The sequence below is a fragment of the Rhinichthys klamathensis genome, unplaced genomic scaffold, assembly GCF_029890125.1.
Source record: "Rhinichthys klamathensis goyatoka isolate OS25496 unplaced genomic scaffold, OSU_Roscu_1.1 h1tg000407l_1, whole genome shotgun sequence".
Taxonomy (NCBI): Eukaryota; Metazoa; Chordata; class Actinopteri; order Cypriniformes; family Leuciscidae; genus Rhinichthys; species Rhinichthys klamathensis.
The window spans coordinates 111,111-127,366 of record NW_026606908.1 but is presented as its reverse complement, the minus strand read 5'-3'; the positions used below and the strand labels follow the sequence as shown (position 1 = coordinate 127,366).

General features: G+C 41.4%; 1 protein-coding gene across 3 annotated transcripts in view; it reads right to left on the bottom strand.

Moving 5' to 3' along the window:
• Positions 1-16,256, bottom strand: part of osbpl3b (oxysterol binding protein-like 3b) — a 90,703-nt gene that overhangs the window by 33,570 nt on the left and 40,877 nt on the right. For all 3 annotated transcript variants that reach the window (XM_056234895.1, XM_056234897.1, XM_056234896.1), the window contains exons 3-5: positions 5,379-5,495; positions 4,761-4,814; positions 3,344-3,457 (exon numbers count right to left, since the gene is read on the bottom strand). In XM_056234895.1, the coding sequence (XP_056090870.1) occupies positions 3,344-3,457; positions 4,761-4,814; positions 5,379-5,495 (285 nt within the window). The remainder of the gene's footprint in view (positions 1-3,343; positions 3,458-4,760; positions 4,815-5,378; positions 5,496-16,256) is intronic.

The following is a 16,256-nucleotide window of genomic DNA, read 5'->3' as shown; positions in this document are numbered from 1 at the left end:
CCCCAGGATCAGAGTAAAACTGATGTTCTCTTAACTTTTCCAGAACTTGAATGACATGCTGATGATGTTCCGCCAGGGATGAAGAGTATATGAGGATCTCATCAATATAGACTACCACAAAGCGAATGAGGAACTCACGGAGGACTTCATTCATGTATCCCTGAAAGACGGCAGGAGCGTTGGCCAATCCGAAGGGCATAACTTGATATTCGTAGTGGCCTGTAGGGGTCACAAAGGTGGTCTTCCACTCGTCACCTCGCCAAATACGGATCAGGTTGTATGCACTTCTTAAGTCAAACTTCGAGAAAATGCGAGCTCCACGTAGCTGTTCCAGAGCGGCAGGGACCAGAGGAAGGGGATAACTGAATTTGATGGTTTGGGAATTGAGGTGACGATAGTCGATGCACGGCCGCAAGCCTCCGTCCTTCTTGGTCACGAAGAAGAAACTCGAAGCGGCAGGGGAGGTCGATGGTCGAATGAAGTGTTGGTTGAGTGCTTCTTCCACATACTCCTCCATGGCCTTCTGTTCCGGGATGGACAGAGGGTAGATACGACCTTTGCGAAGGGTAGCAAATCGATTGCGCAGTCCCATGGACGGTGCGGTGGTAACTTGGCTGCCAGTTGCTTGCTGAATACATCCTGGAACGCCCGGTACTCCACTGGGATCTCGACCTGGCTCTGGACCTTGGGGCTTTCCACTGATGTAGAGCAGACTGGAATCTCTGATTCGCCCGTTACTGATGTGGACTGAAGAGAAGAAGGGCTTTTCTGAACGGAACCGTGACAGGAATGAAGACAGTTCTCACCCCACTGGAGTACTTCTCCGTTTGCCCAGTGGAGTACTGGCTGATGTTGGATTAGCCACGGGCGTCCCAGGATGATGTCTGCGGTGGACTCCTCCAGCACCATAAAAGAGATTTCCTCCGAGTGTAAGCATCCGATTCGAAGAATGAGAGTGGGTGTGAAGTGGCGAATAATACGACCTCTTCCTAATGGCTTGCCTTGTATGGTATGGATGTGCAGGTCTTGGGATAATCGCCGTTGACGGATGTTCAGCTTTTGAAAGAAGAGGCTGGAGATGAAGTTCCCCGCGGAACCAGAGTCAACAAGGGCTTGCGCTGGGAGACAGACACAAGGGGTCAGAATATGCACACTGGTACGTGTCAAACGTTCTACCCTCGGAGCAAGTTGGATGGCACTTACCGCTTGACGCGGTGGACGCACTGGGCAGGAACTGATGAGGTGCTTCTCGGAGGCGCAGTAGAGGCAGAGAGAATGTTGTACTCGACGCTGTCTCTCCGCTGCGGATAGATGTGTGGAGTCCACTTCCATTGGTATGGGTGCTGGAGGAGTGACGGATGGAGCTGGAGGCGGAGAACTTACAGTGGGTTCGCTCAGGGTGCAGGCAGTGAGACGCTGAGAAATCCGAAGCGTTAGTTGGATCAAGTTTTCCAGACCCGCGCTGTCATCATATACAACCAGCTGATGGCGCATCTTCGAGTTTAAGCCATGACGGAAGGCGGAGATCAAAGCACTCTCGTTCCAGCCGTAGGAAGCGGCGAGAGTGCGAAACTGCAGGGCATATGCGCTTACAGATGAATTACCTTGACGAAGATTGAATAGCTGGTCATGAATGGACAGCTCGGACACGGCTTGCTCAAATACCTCTCTGAAGTGCTGTTTGAAGGAATTAATAGACTTTATCACAGGTGAATTAGAATCCCACAATGACCTTGCCCAACGAAGCGCTGGACCGGACAGCAAGGAAATCAGGAATGCCACACGGGCTTCGTCAGTGCGGAACTGATGCTCATTCATAGTGATGTATAGCGATACTTGCAATAGAAAACCACTGCAGTTCTCCGCCTCTCCAGAGAAGGTCGCTGGCCGGGCCATGGGACTCGCGGAGGCAGTGAACGAAGCAGCAGGTGATTGCGGAAGTGATGGTGGTGTATTGATCGCTGCATCTGCTGGTGGTTGACTGAGAGGAAGATCCTCCTCAGGCTCTGGCTGATTCTGCATCTTCTTTGGTCTGGTCTTCTGTCAGGGCTCACAGAAGGAACAGACTGGATGGTAAGTTATTAACGTTTATTTGTGCAGATGGATACTCAGTCGGAGATAACAGGTAAGGATCAAATGACTTTAAAACATTAAACAGGCTTAGCTGAATGATAATGTCCTTTTCTCTCTTGCAGATGGGTAGGAAGCAGTCACACTGGAGATGGATGGATTCAGAAGGATCGGGAAGCTGGTAAGTAACAGGTTGGTTGAAGGAGAGTCGTGTATCAACGAGACCAGACAAGTGACTGCAGTGAAGGTGAGTGCTTTATAGTGCATGTGGGTGATGGGACACAGGTGACGGTGATTAGTAATCAGGTGATTGTGAACGGGGGAGTGTCCGACTGGGTGATTGGGAATGAGTGGGCGGCGATGGTGATCGTGACGTGGATGGAATCCTGACAGTGCCCTTGTGTTTTTATTTAGGGTATGTAAATATTTAGTTTAGTGCAGAGAGAAAATAACGGAATAAAAAAAAATAAAAAAAAACGCTTTCTCATGCTGAGAGATAAGCTATGCCTATTTGTGTAAGGCAATTTCACAAATATTGTGTTGTAAAAAATAAAAAGAATGAGAAAGTTTGAGAACGGTTTGTTGTTTTTATTTGAGCTTTCATGCATATTACACATTGTAACATTTGTGGTCAGGGACTATTTTTTTCTAGCGGAAGGAATGCTTTTATTGATTTAACTTCATGAAAGTTGCACTAATACATTTTTTTTTTTCTTTAATATTGTGTGGTAACCGTTTTATAAAAGCAATAATGTACTCGAGGCAAGTGCTGTATCGTGAATAAGTAACGGCTGAAGGGAGTACTTATTCAAGATACAGCACAGCCTCTCGTCCCTTATTGCTTACGTATATTATACTATACACATTTTATTAATATGATCTGCTGTTTCTAGAAATACCCAATGTGTTGTGTACATGATGTTTATAAGTTTATTTGCATTGAATTTAATTGTAATTAAGTGTAATTATACAATTATGCATTCTGTTTGCATCTCAATTGACATTTAATTTAAATTGAATTATACTGCCATTTAAAAGGCATTCTAAATTCCGTTTTGGATGGGACATCAAAACTTTCTCATATAACCAGAAAACTTTAAAGTCAAAATAACCTCCTAGTGCTACTTTAATATGAGGCTAAAGCAAATCTCCTGTACCATCATAATGTAACATGTTCCAGTAAAGCTGCAGCAAAATTACATTCTCCACTAATGCTCTTCCTATGACCGCAGAACATTTTGAGGTCAGTCTAATACTATAATTGTTGTGATACCTTTAAGTGATAAATGTTTTCTTCTGCATCCAAATCAATGCACTTGGCTTTCTTCTTAATGGCCATGACGGACAGTCCAACATCAATGCAGCCGTGGAGCTTGCCTTTATCCACCTGCACACAGCACAGGCAGAAGGTTTGACCTATAAATATCTACACTACCTCATATATCAAAACAACATTATGTTACTCAGTTGCAACACACTCAAATTACTACAGAGCAAATATGTTGCTCTTGGTTTGAATATAGGTTCAGTGAATTCTTGGTTTTGCTTTTCCATAAATAATCAAATCTACTGCATCCTTTACACCAAAAATACAACAGATAGAGTGAGATAGCCCGAGTAATCCCATCTTACTGTGCCTATTTCATAGATTTGCACGAATGACATGAAAGTAGAGATGAAAATTGTGAAGAATTTAGAGATTTGGCTCCCAAACAGTTTCATTAACAAAACTTAGCATTTATAAGGAATAAATATTTGAAAAATATTAAAGCGGTTCAGGTGCCAAATAATGAAATAATACTTTTAATAAATTATATTAATACTTAAATTTGAAAGTGAATCACTTTAATACAATTCTCGCATAAGACTTCTCACAAATGCAATCCAACAAAAGGCCTTTAACAACACATTTACAAAAAAAATGTGGTAACATATTTCATTCATTAATTATTATGAAATTGTACTGACAAAATGCATAATGTGTATTTTTAACAACATACTGACATGAAAACTAATCAGTCAGTAACTACACTGAGTTTGATTCACTAAAAATAACCTGTGCACAAGAGTCATTTATTCTGTAATTAGACTAAATGTAATTCAGTTCCAATATTTATATATTTTATTTTTTAAGAACATGTTCTTGGTTCCCAACCCTGTGTAAGCATACTGTATTGCATTCAAAACAGTGATTTTTCACAAAAAGGTGACGTAAAATACAAGAGGGCTTTAGCTAATTTTGCTAATGCATAACCTTGTCAATGATGCATTCTCACAAGCACATTTGACTAGTGGCCTTGATTTAGAGGCTAAAACCCCCCCAGATAAATCTGAAAGATATACGGCAAGTTAATTATGTATTTTTGTTATATTTGAATAACCTGGGCATACACGTCCACTTCATAATGCTGCTTAAAAGGGTAGATTGGTGTGAGTGGAGGCAATCGCAGCACAGGGGTAGCATAACAGTTTCTGTTATAAAAATTTAGACATTTGTAAACTATCGGCTGTAGATGATGCTATCATTTATTGACGGAAAGATGGAGGATGAAGACCTCTGAAGATTGCTGGAGCCCTGTAAAAACTTGCATGAAGGAGAAGTGACCAAAAATCCTGAGTGCTTTAGTTCAATGGACTAAGTGAGTGTGTGTGTATACAGTATTTATATATGTGAGGCCTTTTAGACTCACATCAGCTTCACATTTGGCGTACTTCAAAATGCCCTTGTCCAAGTAGAAGAATCTCTGTAAAAAAACAAGCACAAAGAGGAGAGGACAGAGGAGAAACTTAAGTCAGATTTATTTGGTAAATGATAAATGTCCTTTCAGGCGACGCTAAAACACTCTTAATGAATGAGAGGCTGTATATCACTATGCCTCTTTTCTGTCTATTCTTGTATACACTCTTTTTGGTTGAAGGGGAATATGGGTATTTTCAAGGCATCTCGGTTGTTTTAAATGTGCTTTACAAATAAAATTGTATTGTATTGTATAAATACGGGTTGCATCTGCAGATTAAATGCCATAGGAGAAAGTATTTGAGCATCAAAAAAGATGTGTTATTGTGAGCTAAAATTGAACAAATTGATGCACAGGAAGATCATTCATCAAGTTCTTTAATCATCAGCCACCCCAGAGTCCATCAGTGTCAGCACAATGTGTTCAGACAGGTTAGAACGAATCCACTCAGCTGCTTTGAAATGTAACTTTGGAAATATCTGCACTTACACTAATTTATCCAATTATTCCATGTCTTCCAAATATTTTGAATAAAACATTGGTAGAGGCATGACAATTTCCCACACATACCTTGTGCCAACCTTTCATGGGCCATTTTCTCTTCTTCAGCATGTAGCCGGACTGCTTCTCTGGCTCCTGAACATTAGAGAGACCACCACGCAAGCCCTCGACGATCTCCCAGTTGTCCTGTACAATTCAATTCAATACATATTTACACTGTACAATGAAAAACAGTAATAAACTGTAAGTATAAAGTATGAGCTATCTTAAAAATATGTGTTATCAAAATGCAAAATACTGCCTATGAAAAATGCAATTAAATAAAGCATGTGACCATAAATGTGTCAACTGGTAGAGATACCATTTATACTGCAGTAAATATAATTGGATGGCTATCATAAGGTAGGACTGCTTAACATTATTTACACATGAGAATGACGAAAAAACATGCAGTGTGAAAATAAAGAGTCAACAAGTAATGCTGTCACAGTCTTTTACTCTAATTTTGATATTCTTTGTTTTGTCCTTAGTTTTGTTTCCCTCAGTTACTGTTTTCCTGCTCTGTTTTTGGTTTCCTTCATTTCTAGTAAAAAAATACTAGAAAAGGCAGTATCCTCCTCACAACTATGTTCCTTTTAAAAAAGAAATTGTATCTACGAGGATTTCCAGTCAGGATTTAGATCGTATCATAGTACTGAGACTGATCTCATTTGCTCTTATCATCCGATCTTGGTTGCATCTCTCTATTTGTGTTACTGGATCTTAGTGCTGCATTTGATACTATCGACCACAACATTCTTTTGAATAGACTTGAAAATTATATTGGCATTAGTGGAATTGCATTGGCATGGTTCATACTTATCTGATTGGTATCAATTTGTAGCAATAAATGAAGAGGTGTCATATTGATCACAAGATCAGTATATATAGAGTACCGCAAGGCTCAGTACTAGGACCGTTGCTTTTCACCCTGTACATGCTACCCTTGGGAGATATCATTAGGAAGCATAGCATTAGTTTTCACTGTTACACTGATGATACTCAGCTCTATATTTGTTCACGATCTGATGAAATATAGCAATTCACAAAATTAACGGAATGCATAGTTGATATAAAAATTGGATGACTAGTAATTTCCTACAACTTAATTCTGAAAAAAAAAAACCCGACATTTTAATTATTGGAACAAAAACCTCCGCACGTAATAACCTAGAATACAGTCTAACACTTGATGGCTCTGACAAGTCTTCGTCGTCAGTTAGGGACCTGGATGTGCTCTTTGATACCAATCTTTCATTTGAAAGCCAAATTTCTAGCATCTTTAAAAATTTATATTTAAATTTATGAATACAGAAAAGTTAGTTCATGACCTCAAGGATAGATTAGTGTAATGCTCTACTGGGTGGCTGCCTTGCACGCTTAAAAAACAAACTCCAGCTGGTCCAAACAGCAGCAGCTAGACCAGTATGACCATATTCTGTCAACACTGGATTGGCTACCTAATAAACATTGCATACATTTTAAAATCTTGCTAATTACTTACAAAGCACTAAATGGTTTAGCTCCTAAGTACTTGAGTTAGCTCTTAACATATAATAATCCTTCACGTCTATTGCAATTTGCAATCTCAAAATTCTGGCCAGTTGATAATCCCTAGAATATCAAAATCAACTGCAGGCAGTATATCTTTTTCCTATTTAGCACCCTCTGGAACAGTTTGGAGCAGACACACTCTATCAGTTTAAATCTAGACTAAAAACACATCTCTTTAACCTGGCATACACATAACACATTATCACATTTCTATAATTCACATTCATTAGAGCAGGGTTTCTCAACCTTTTGCCTACTGCGACCCACTTTTCTTTTGTATGCCAGTCATATGACCCACTAAATAAATCTTGAATCACTGAAATGCCTCTTTAGATCTATAGGCTACAACGCAGGCCTATATGCATATTATAATTAATGATAATCACGAAAACACACAAACATTTTCAATAATTAGGCAGACTATGAGGCAAACTGATTTTTTTACTCACGTTTAATGTGATAGCCTTGAGACTGCCGCTCTGATCAGGCCAGACTTGGTGGAATTTGTAAAAGTGTGACTCGTAGTGTCGCACACAAACTGTTGTCAGCCTATTCCTGCTTTTTGTTTTCGTTGCAGACACTGTTGAAAATCCCGACTCACAAAGATACCATAAAACGTTAAATAATAGCCCGGGCTTTTATTTTCCCAAATCGTCGAACTGCACCGGCTTGTAGGCCTATTTGAGACAGGCGTCTATAAATGAGCCTTTTGTGAAGCCCACTTATTGGCTGTGCCGGTTAACACAGAGAAAGTCTCGCGACACCCTATGGAACGAACAACGACCCACTAGTGGGTCGCGACCCCCTGGTTGAGAAACACTGCATTAGAGGATTGTTAGGCTGAATACATTAGGTCAACTGGAACCGGGAACGCACATGATGTAATTGTTGCATCTGTCACAGTCCTCGTCTGCACCAGTCTGTCTTTGTGTCTGCACTACACTTCCCAGAATCCTCCTCGTCTCCACACCTGTATTCACTCCCTCACTTACCAGCCCTCGTTATCATCATCAGTGTCACCTGTTTTCACCTTGTTATGTTTGATTCATGCTTGTATTTAGTTTGCTTCTGTTCAGTCTGTCCTGGGGTGCGTTTCCCGAAAGCATCGTTAGCCAACTATGATCGCAAGTTCCGTTGTTACCAATAGAGTTCAATGGGATTTGCGACCAACTTGCGACCATAGTTGGCTAACGATGCTTTCGGGAAACGCACCCCTGGTCGGTCGTTGTCTATGTTACCTGAGTGTATTCCCTGCCTGCATCTGTTTATTGTTTTGTTTAGAAGTAAAAGTGATTGTTTCTGGAAATCCTCGTCTCCTTGTGTTTCCTGCCATACACACTCCGTGACAGAACGACCGACCATGAGGAAAAAGAGAGTTAGCATTAAGGCAGATCACTGGATTGCCCAGGATGGACGATCACTGAAGGAGTATGTAGAGGTCTATATCAACCTTTATCAGGATGTGAGTAGAGATGGGGAATCTCTCAAGCAGCAATTCTGGAGTGGGATGGACGATCTACTTTCCCAGATGCTGCTGTTGGGAGATCTTCATCTTCCTTTTGTCGAGTTCATCGACCACACCTTATGGGTTTGTGGATCCTCCCTCACTGTGGGCCCTGAGTCATGTTCTGCCGAGCCTGAGTCTGAGCTTTTTGACGACCTTCCTGACCTTCTTCCGCCTGAGACCATCCAGCCTGCCCAGCCTGAGACGATTCACGTCATGCCTGCCCAGCCAGAGACGATTCACGTCCAGCCTGCCCAGCCAGAGACGATTCACGTCCAGCCTGCCCAGCCAGAGACCGTCCAGCCAGAGACCGTCCAGCCAGAGACCGTCCAGCCAGAGACCGTCCAGCCAGAGACCGTCCAGCCAGAGACCGTCCAGCCAGAGACCTCTTCGCTGCTGGTTCCGTCCAGCCCAGAGACCCCTTCGCCGCTGGTTCCGTCCAGCCCAGAGACCCCTTCGCCGCTGGTTCCGTCCAGCCCAGAGACCCCTTCGCCGCTGGTTCCGTCCAGCCCAGAGACCCCTTCGCCGCTGGTTCCGTCCAGCCCAGAGACCCCTTCGCCGCTGGTTCCGTCCAGCCCAGAGAACCCTTCGCCGTTGGTTCCGTCCAGCCCAGAGACCCCTTCGCCGCTGGTTCCGTCCAGCCCAGAGATCCCTTCGCCGCTGGTTCCGTCCAGCCCAGAGACCCCTTCGCCGCTGGTTCCATCCAGCCCAGAGACCCCTTCGCCGCTGGTTCCGTCCAGCCCAGAGACCCCTTCGCCGCTGGTTCCGTCCAGCCCAGAGACCCCTTCGCCGCTGGTTCCGTCCAGCCCAGAGACCCCTTCGCCGCTGGTTCCGTCCAGCCCAGAGACCCCTTCGCCGCTGGTTCCGTCCAGCCCAGAGACCCCTTCGCCGCTGGTTCCGCCCAGCCCAGAGACCCCCTTCGCCGCTGGTTCCGTCCAGCACTAAGCCCTCTCCACCGCTGGTCCTGCCCAGCTCAAAGCCTTCTCCACTGGTCCTGTCCAGCAAAGAGCCCTCACCGCTTGCCCAGCCAGAGACTGTTCCAGAGCCTGTCCCCGACTCTATTCTAGAGTCATTGTCAGACTCCGTCACTCTCCCCAATAATTTTTTTGGGGGGGGCCATAGGGCTCCGCCATGGCCGCCCGAGGGGTCTGCACCGCCATGGCCGCCCGAGGGGTCCTCACCACCATGGCCACCTGAAGGGTCTGCATCGCCATGGCCGCCCGAGGGGTCTTTGCCGCCATGGCCGCTCGAAGGGTCTCCGCCGCCCTGGACGCCCGAGGGTCCGACAGCTCCGCCCTGGCCACGCCCACGTCCTGCTCCGCCCTGGCCAAGCTCACGTCCTGCTCCGCCCTGGCCACGCCCACGTCCTGTTCCGCCGTGGCCGTCTGGACCATCCTGGAGTCTGTCCAGCTGCACCCGGTCCGTCTTCCAATCACAGACTCCAGGATGCCCACCCTCCCACCCCTGTTGTTCCACGGCGTGAGGTCACGCCTACTGGGAGGGGGGAGTAATGTCACAGTCCTCGTCTGCACCAGTCTGTCTTTGTGTCTGCACTACACTTCCCAGAATCCTCCTCGTCTCCACACCTGTATTCACTCCCTCACTTACCAGCCTGTCCCTCGTTATCATCATCAGTGTCACCTGTTTTCACCTTGTTATGTTTGATTCATGCTTGTATTTAGTTTGCTTCTGTTCGGTCTGTCCTGGTCGGTCGTTGTCTATGTTACCTAAGTGTATTCCCTGCCTGCATCTGTTTATTGTTTTGTTTAAAAGTAAAAGTGATTGTTTCTGGAAATCCTCATCTACTTGTGTTTCCTGCCATACACACTCCGTGACAGCATCGTTGTTGTATCTGAATCAGATGGTGGACCTGGGCATGACCACAATGCAGCCCTGAATGTCAGCAGACATCCTGTATATAAGACAATACCCTGTGAAGGTTGACACGACAGCCAGATCCTCAGCAAAGACAATAAGAACTAGACAAGTCCTCTACACAGACCTATGATCAGCTTCGTCAGCACTCCATACTGGAGTGATGAATCCGATCTTCAACCAAAAGGAACTGGATGAAATATGTTAATGCTACCGATCCACAATCTGAATTCTGACTTGTGATGCAGCCTGAATCATAATCACACCGTGTTTGTTCGTTGGCCAGAGGAGAATTGGCCCCCCGACTGAGCCTGGTTTCTCCCAAAGGTTTTTTTTTTCTCTTCATTCTGTCACCTGATGGAGTTTGGGTTCCTTGCCACTGTCGCGTCTGGTTTGCTTAGTTGGGGACACTTTATAATCAAAAATATTATTGATTTGACTGCACTGACACTATTGTATAAGAAATGAAGCTTAGCGCAAGTTCTGCCAGGAAGACTCAATTGTTCACGTCATGTATTACCTTCTTATTTATCCAATCATATCCTAATAGCCAGTATAAAAGGGTGGTACTTACTCATGTCTGAGTTCTCAGATGCTGTCGCTTTTTTAAAAAGGCTTTATAGATTAAATTAACCAATTTAATAATTGATGATCTTTAACTGAATCAACACTGAACTGACTTCAGCTGAACAATGATACTATTTTCTGTTAGAGCTGTTGTACAGCCAAAATGAAATCTGTTTGCATCATTGACTCATTCTCCTGTTATGACTGTAAAGCTGCTTCTGTATTAAGCCCTGTATAAATATGTATTGTATAAAGTGCTATATAAATAAAGGTGACTTGACTTGATTATGTCCTTGTTTGTTCCTTTGGTTACATTATCTGCACCTGTCTGTCATTATGTTCGCCTAGTATTTATACTCCCTGTTATGTTTTGTCGGTTCTTGTTTCTGTTTACGTGGGCGGGTTATTATTTCCGTATTTTCCTGTAAATAGTATTATTAAAGACTGTGTTAGCAAAATTATCTTCTTCGTCTAGCACTTCATTACAGCCACTTTCATTACAGAAGCTACTTGATACATTGTTATGAAATAGGGGTTACACTTTATTTAAAGGTGTCCTTGTTTCAGTGTAACTATACATTTAATGAGTAATATTAATTAACTACATGTACTTACTATTGTCAAAGTTCAAAGAGCCCAAAGACGAAGATCAAAAGTTCTAATCCAAAGGTATTTAATAAAAGAATAAACTGAGAACATCCAACATAGCACACAAACAATAGCCGACAATGAACTGAGGAAACACAGAAACTTAAGTATACAATGATGATGAACTAAAAGACTAAGGTGTGATGATCCAATTAAATGCCATGGTAACTGATTAGAGCGGGGAAAGTGAACAAAGACAACAGGAAATAATGAAAAGCAAACTAAAAGTCCATGAAAATGAAACTAAACGAACAAATGACTGAATATGTGTGACAACTATAGGGTTAAGGTAAGATTAGGGTTTGGCTTATGGTTATTTGCATGTAATTATGCATAATTTATAGTTATTACTTCAGTTACTACATGGAACATGTAACAAGGACACTGTAAAATAAAGTGTTGCCGAAATAAGCATCTCCACATGGTTATTATAAATAAATGAATATATAAACCATTTTTCAATTACTTTTCTATATTATTTGTCAATAACTATATATTTTTAGTGACAAAAAAACAATCACACAGGTATAGCCTATAAGATTTTGGTCGTATCGCACTGTCCTTATTTCTATGATAAATGCATAATAAATTGATAGAACATGTTTTATTAGGACATGAAGGCAGCGGGCCTAGAAAAATGGAGTTGCTGCCAGCTTATGATTCTTCTCCCCTTTTTTAGGAACACAGAAAAAAAAAATCAAACAAATCATTCCAGTATTTAGCGTATTTATAGGTTTAGAGCTCCCGCATGCAAGGACTGTCATTTCTTGATATCACAAATTGGAAATATTTGTGAATAAAAAGCAGTGTGAAAACGTCTTCATCCAGAAAATCTTGAATTTAGGATAAAATTCGGAACCAACACAAACCATGACACTACCATTCAAAAGTATAAAGTAGTTGTTTTTTTAAAAGAAATCAATACTTTTATTTGGCAAAGATGCATTAAATTGATCAAAAGTGATATTGTTTCAAAAGATGTCAAATAATTTCAAATAAATGCTGCTCTTTTGAACTGTCTATTCATCAAAGAATGCTGAATCACAGTTTCGACAAAAATTCAGCTTTGCTATCACAGGAATAAATTACATTTAAACCACAGTGAAATAGAGGTTCATTAAAAAATCCTACAGATCCAAAACATTTGACCTGTAGAGTGTAATATATTAAAATATATAAAAAGTGTCTAAGTGAAGAATGAATATACAAAGTCCTTATATGGAGAATGTTTAAAACGTTTATTATGCTAAATACTAACTGCAGGAACAAGGTTACTCATTCACAATTCTCTGGATAAATCAACATTAGAATAATGGTAATAACAAATTTATGTGCATAAACACCTGTTAGCAATCAGGTGGGAATTTAGAGAGGAGAGATATTCTCTCTATTATGTAGAGCCCTGACAGACGGGACAAAAATGTGGGTCTCCATTCTCCCTCTTCAGCAAACTCTGTCTCTTCCTCAAGGCAAGAGCTGCACTGCCCAAACACACTCAGCAATTCACTACATCAAGGACAACTTTCAAAGAGACATCTCTATAGCCAAGGACAAAACCCAAACATGCATTAAGAACCACAGAGTGAGACTAATGAAACCAAATGCTCTTACACAACATTTCAAATCAAAGAGCAAACACAACCTTCAAGGGAGTTATGACAGTGGAACAACCCAGCTGATCAACCAACCCTTGTAAAAAAGAACACTTTAGCATACTTTTAAAAAGAGTAATCATTACAGAAATAATATATAATATATGCTCTTAGAGTGCTTTTTGACCCAGTTAAGTAGGACTTAAGTACATTTTTATGTCATTTCATAATTAGTTATTTTGTCTTTGAAATGGTTGTCTACTGCAGAATATATAATTTAAATAATAAAGTAATATCGAATCACACTACAGTTTATATCAAATCACACTAAAAAATTATAATCAAGTACTTTACATGTGTTTAATATGTTAGTCAACATATTAAAATAAGTGTAAAGCATTACAAAAGATTATTAGAACATCATGAATGTACTTTAAAATAAAACATTTAATTTGACATTACAAAGTGCACTTTTTAAATGTGCACTTAAGTGACATGCCCATGCGCATACTCATGCTCTTAGTCATGAACGTGTACTCTCTTTAAAAGTTATGCTTTTTCGAATATTATCTTTCATGCAGTGTGTAATATAGCTGTCAGTAAACGTAAACGTTCTGCAAAGTTGTAAAGTCGAAAGTGCACGATAAATATGTTATTGTCTACCAAAAGAAAGAACTGACTCTGAACCACTTCGTCAGGAATTCATGCATATGTAACACGGTAGCACATTTGCATAATGCCAGCCTATGGTCTTCATTGGCTGCCTGTAAACAAGTCTACTTTGATCTGCCCTCAAACACTGTGGGCCCTATCATACACTAGGCGTGACGCAAGTGTTTTTTGTTAGTTTCAGCCTGACGCAGTTATCATTTTCACGTCCTGCACCACGTTGTTTAAATAGCAAATGCATTTGCGCCCATCTGTTTGCCTATGGGCATGCGGGTCTGAAAACGAGGTGTGTTCAGGGCAGGCGCATTGTTGGCGCGTTACTATTTTTAGGCAACTGAAATAGACTGCACCATTGACCAACAAAAACCTGGTCTAAAATCAATGGCGCCGTATTTTTTCGTGTGGATTCGGACACGCCCTAAGTGCACTTGCGCCGTGCGCTTTAGACCATGCGCTTAGATCGCTAAAATAGGGCCCTGTAGCTGGTTCGTGTTATGTACATGTCAAGAAGTCACTGTTTTCTGCTCTGCAAAAGCCAATTCTCTTTGTAAACACTTCCAAAGGATTAGGATGTGAAGAGTCAGTGGTTAAAAATACCACAGCGATACAACAGCCGTTCAAACTTTTGTCGAATGCATCTTAAATCTCAGAGAGGTATAAATGGGATTTACAAAACACTTATCCATTAAAGATGGGACAGTACCCACTTTATTTGGACCAACTTGCTCCTCAGAATCACAACCTATAAGTATGATTAATTATTGATGTATATATTTTGTACCGGGTGTTCAAAATACGTCGTTTTGTGTTTAATATTGTGTAGGTTATTACTGTCTTTGCTAATCAGCTGTGGGCCACTAATGCCTAAAACTGTGTCCAATAATGCAGATTGTCTGTTTTTCTTACTACTTTGAGTAATGATAAAGGATGAAGTAAGATTTGTTTTTACAGAATTGAATGTTAAATCAGTCTTTCACGTTAGTGCTCGGATAAGGTATGCTCTGTTATTGATAAAGTTAATGATTCAGTTCCCAAATGTGTACCGCAAAAAAAAATTAGATATACACATTCATTTTTTGATGGACATACTCTTGTTAATACTGATGGTGAGGAATTACAGTTGCAACATTGAATAATGTAATACTGGGTAGTGTATCACTGAGAAACGTCCTGCTCAAGTCGTCCTTGCGATGGAGGTTCCGGTTAAATAACTAGTTCTTCCAATGCTTCATCATCGGACTCGCGATTGGATTGATATGGTAAGATCGACGTCATCGTTACTGTCTTTACAGTGTGTACAATCGCTGAGAGCTGAGAAAGCCTCAGGAGCTGAAGTTCAGTTATGGTAATGGCTGTTTCGTTTCCGACACGCGCTGTATCCAATGTAGACCAATCACAACAGACTGGGACCGATCAGAGCAGAGTAGGCTCGTGGAAAGGAGGGATTTAGAGAGACTGAGTCATCCGTCGAGACGTTTGAGAATCATTGAAAAATGTGGTGATGTGCGATGTATATTATGGGAAAATGAAAGTGTTTTTTGACCTTTAATGCATGTAAACCTATTGTAGGAGACCTTCAAAAACAAAATTAGAAACCTTTAAAATAGCATAATAGGGGTACTTTAAGTACTTAAGTGGCCTTTTATTTCATAAATATTATATTATCTGGAAGTACTGTTTTTTTTTTTTTTTACTTTTAAGATTTTAAGTACACTACAAGTGCACATTCAATACAAAAGCGCACTTCTTTTCCACAAGGGAAAATTGTCAGTTGTGATACAAAGTATACAGTTAGTATGCACAAAGTAAACTATAAAGCACTCTCAGAAAGTATTTATTTGCAAGGTAGTTCTGTTAATGAGGGCAATTCTCTGATAAAGTGGACACCAGATCACCTGCTGGGAAGTTTAAACTCACAATTCCATGATGTTGGTATTGAGAGTAAAGTCTGCCACCAGAACAGTTAAACATATCTTTGCTTAGGAGTAATGAGCTTTATAATGCTACCAAATGATGAGATTAGAGATTACAGCCTCATAATCAGGTCAGCGTGTTCATCTGAGGAGAAGGACACCCATCCGCCCTCCGGAGCTCAGAATGAAGGCACACACATGCAGGTGTACATATGCACACAGAGTATATGAAGTCTATACACAATATAAATAAACCTGTCCTGCATGAGCAAAGAGTGATTGAAGACACGTAATGGTGTCCAAAGGTCTGAGAGCACTTTTGAACCCTGCTGTATTTATCCTTCATTTCCACAGAAGATGATTAGTTTTCCACTAATTCCTTCGCATAAAAGCCTCAGGAAGTGTTTTGGGATTTTTTTGTGTTTTGGAAAGAAATAGGGAAAAAAAGAAAGCAAAGGGCTGCTGAGTTTTTATTCATCTGGCACTCAAGGCTCATTTCATAGATCAGTGATATTCATATTTCCCACACAGTCATCTGACTGAGAGAAGAGGGATTAATGCTGTGTTTCAGAACAGCGGGTAATGA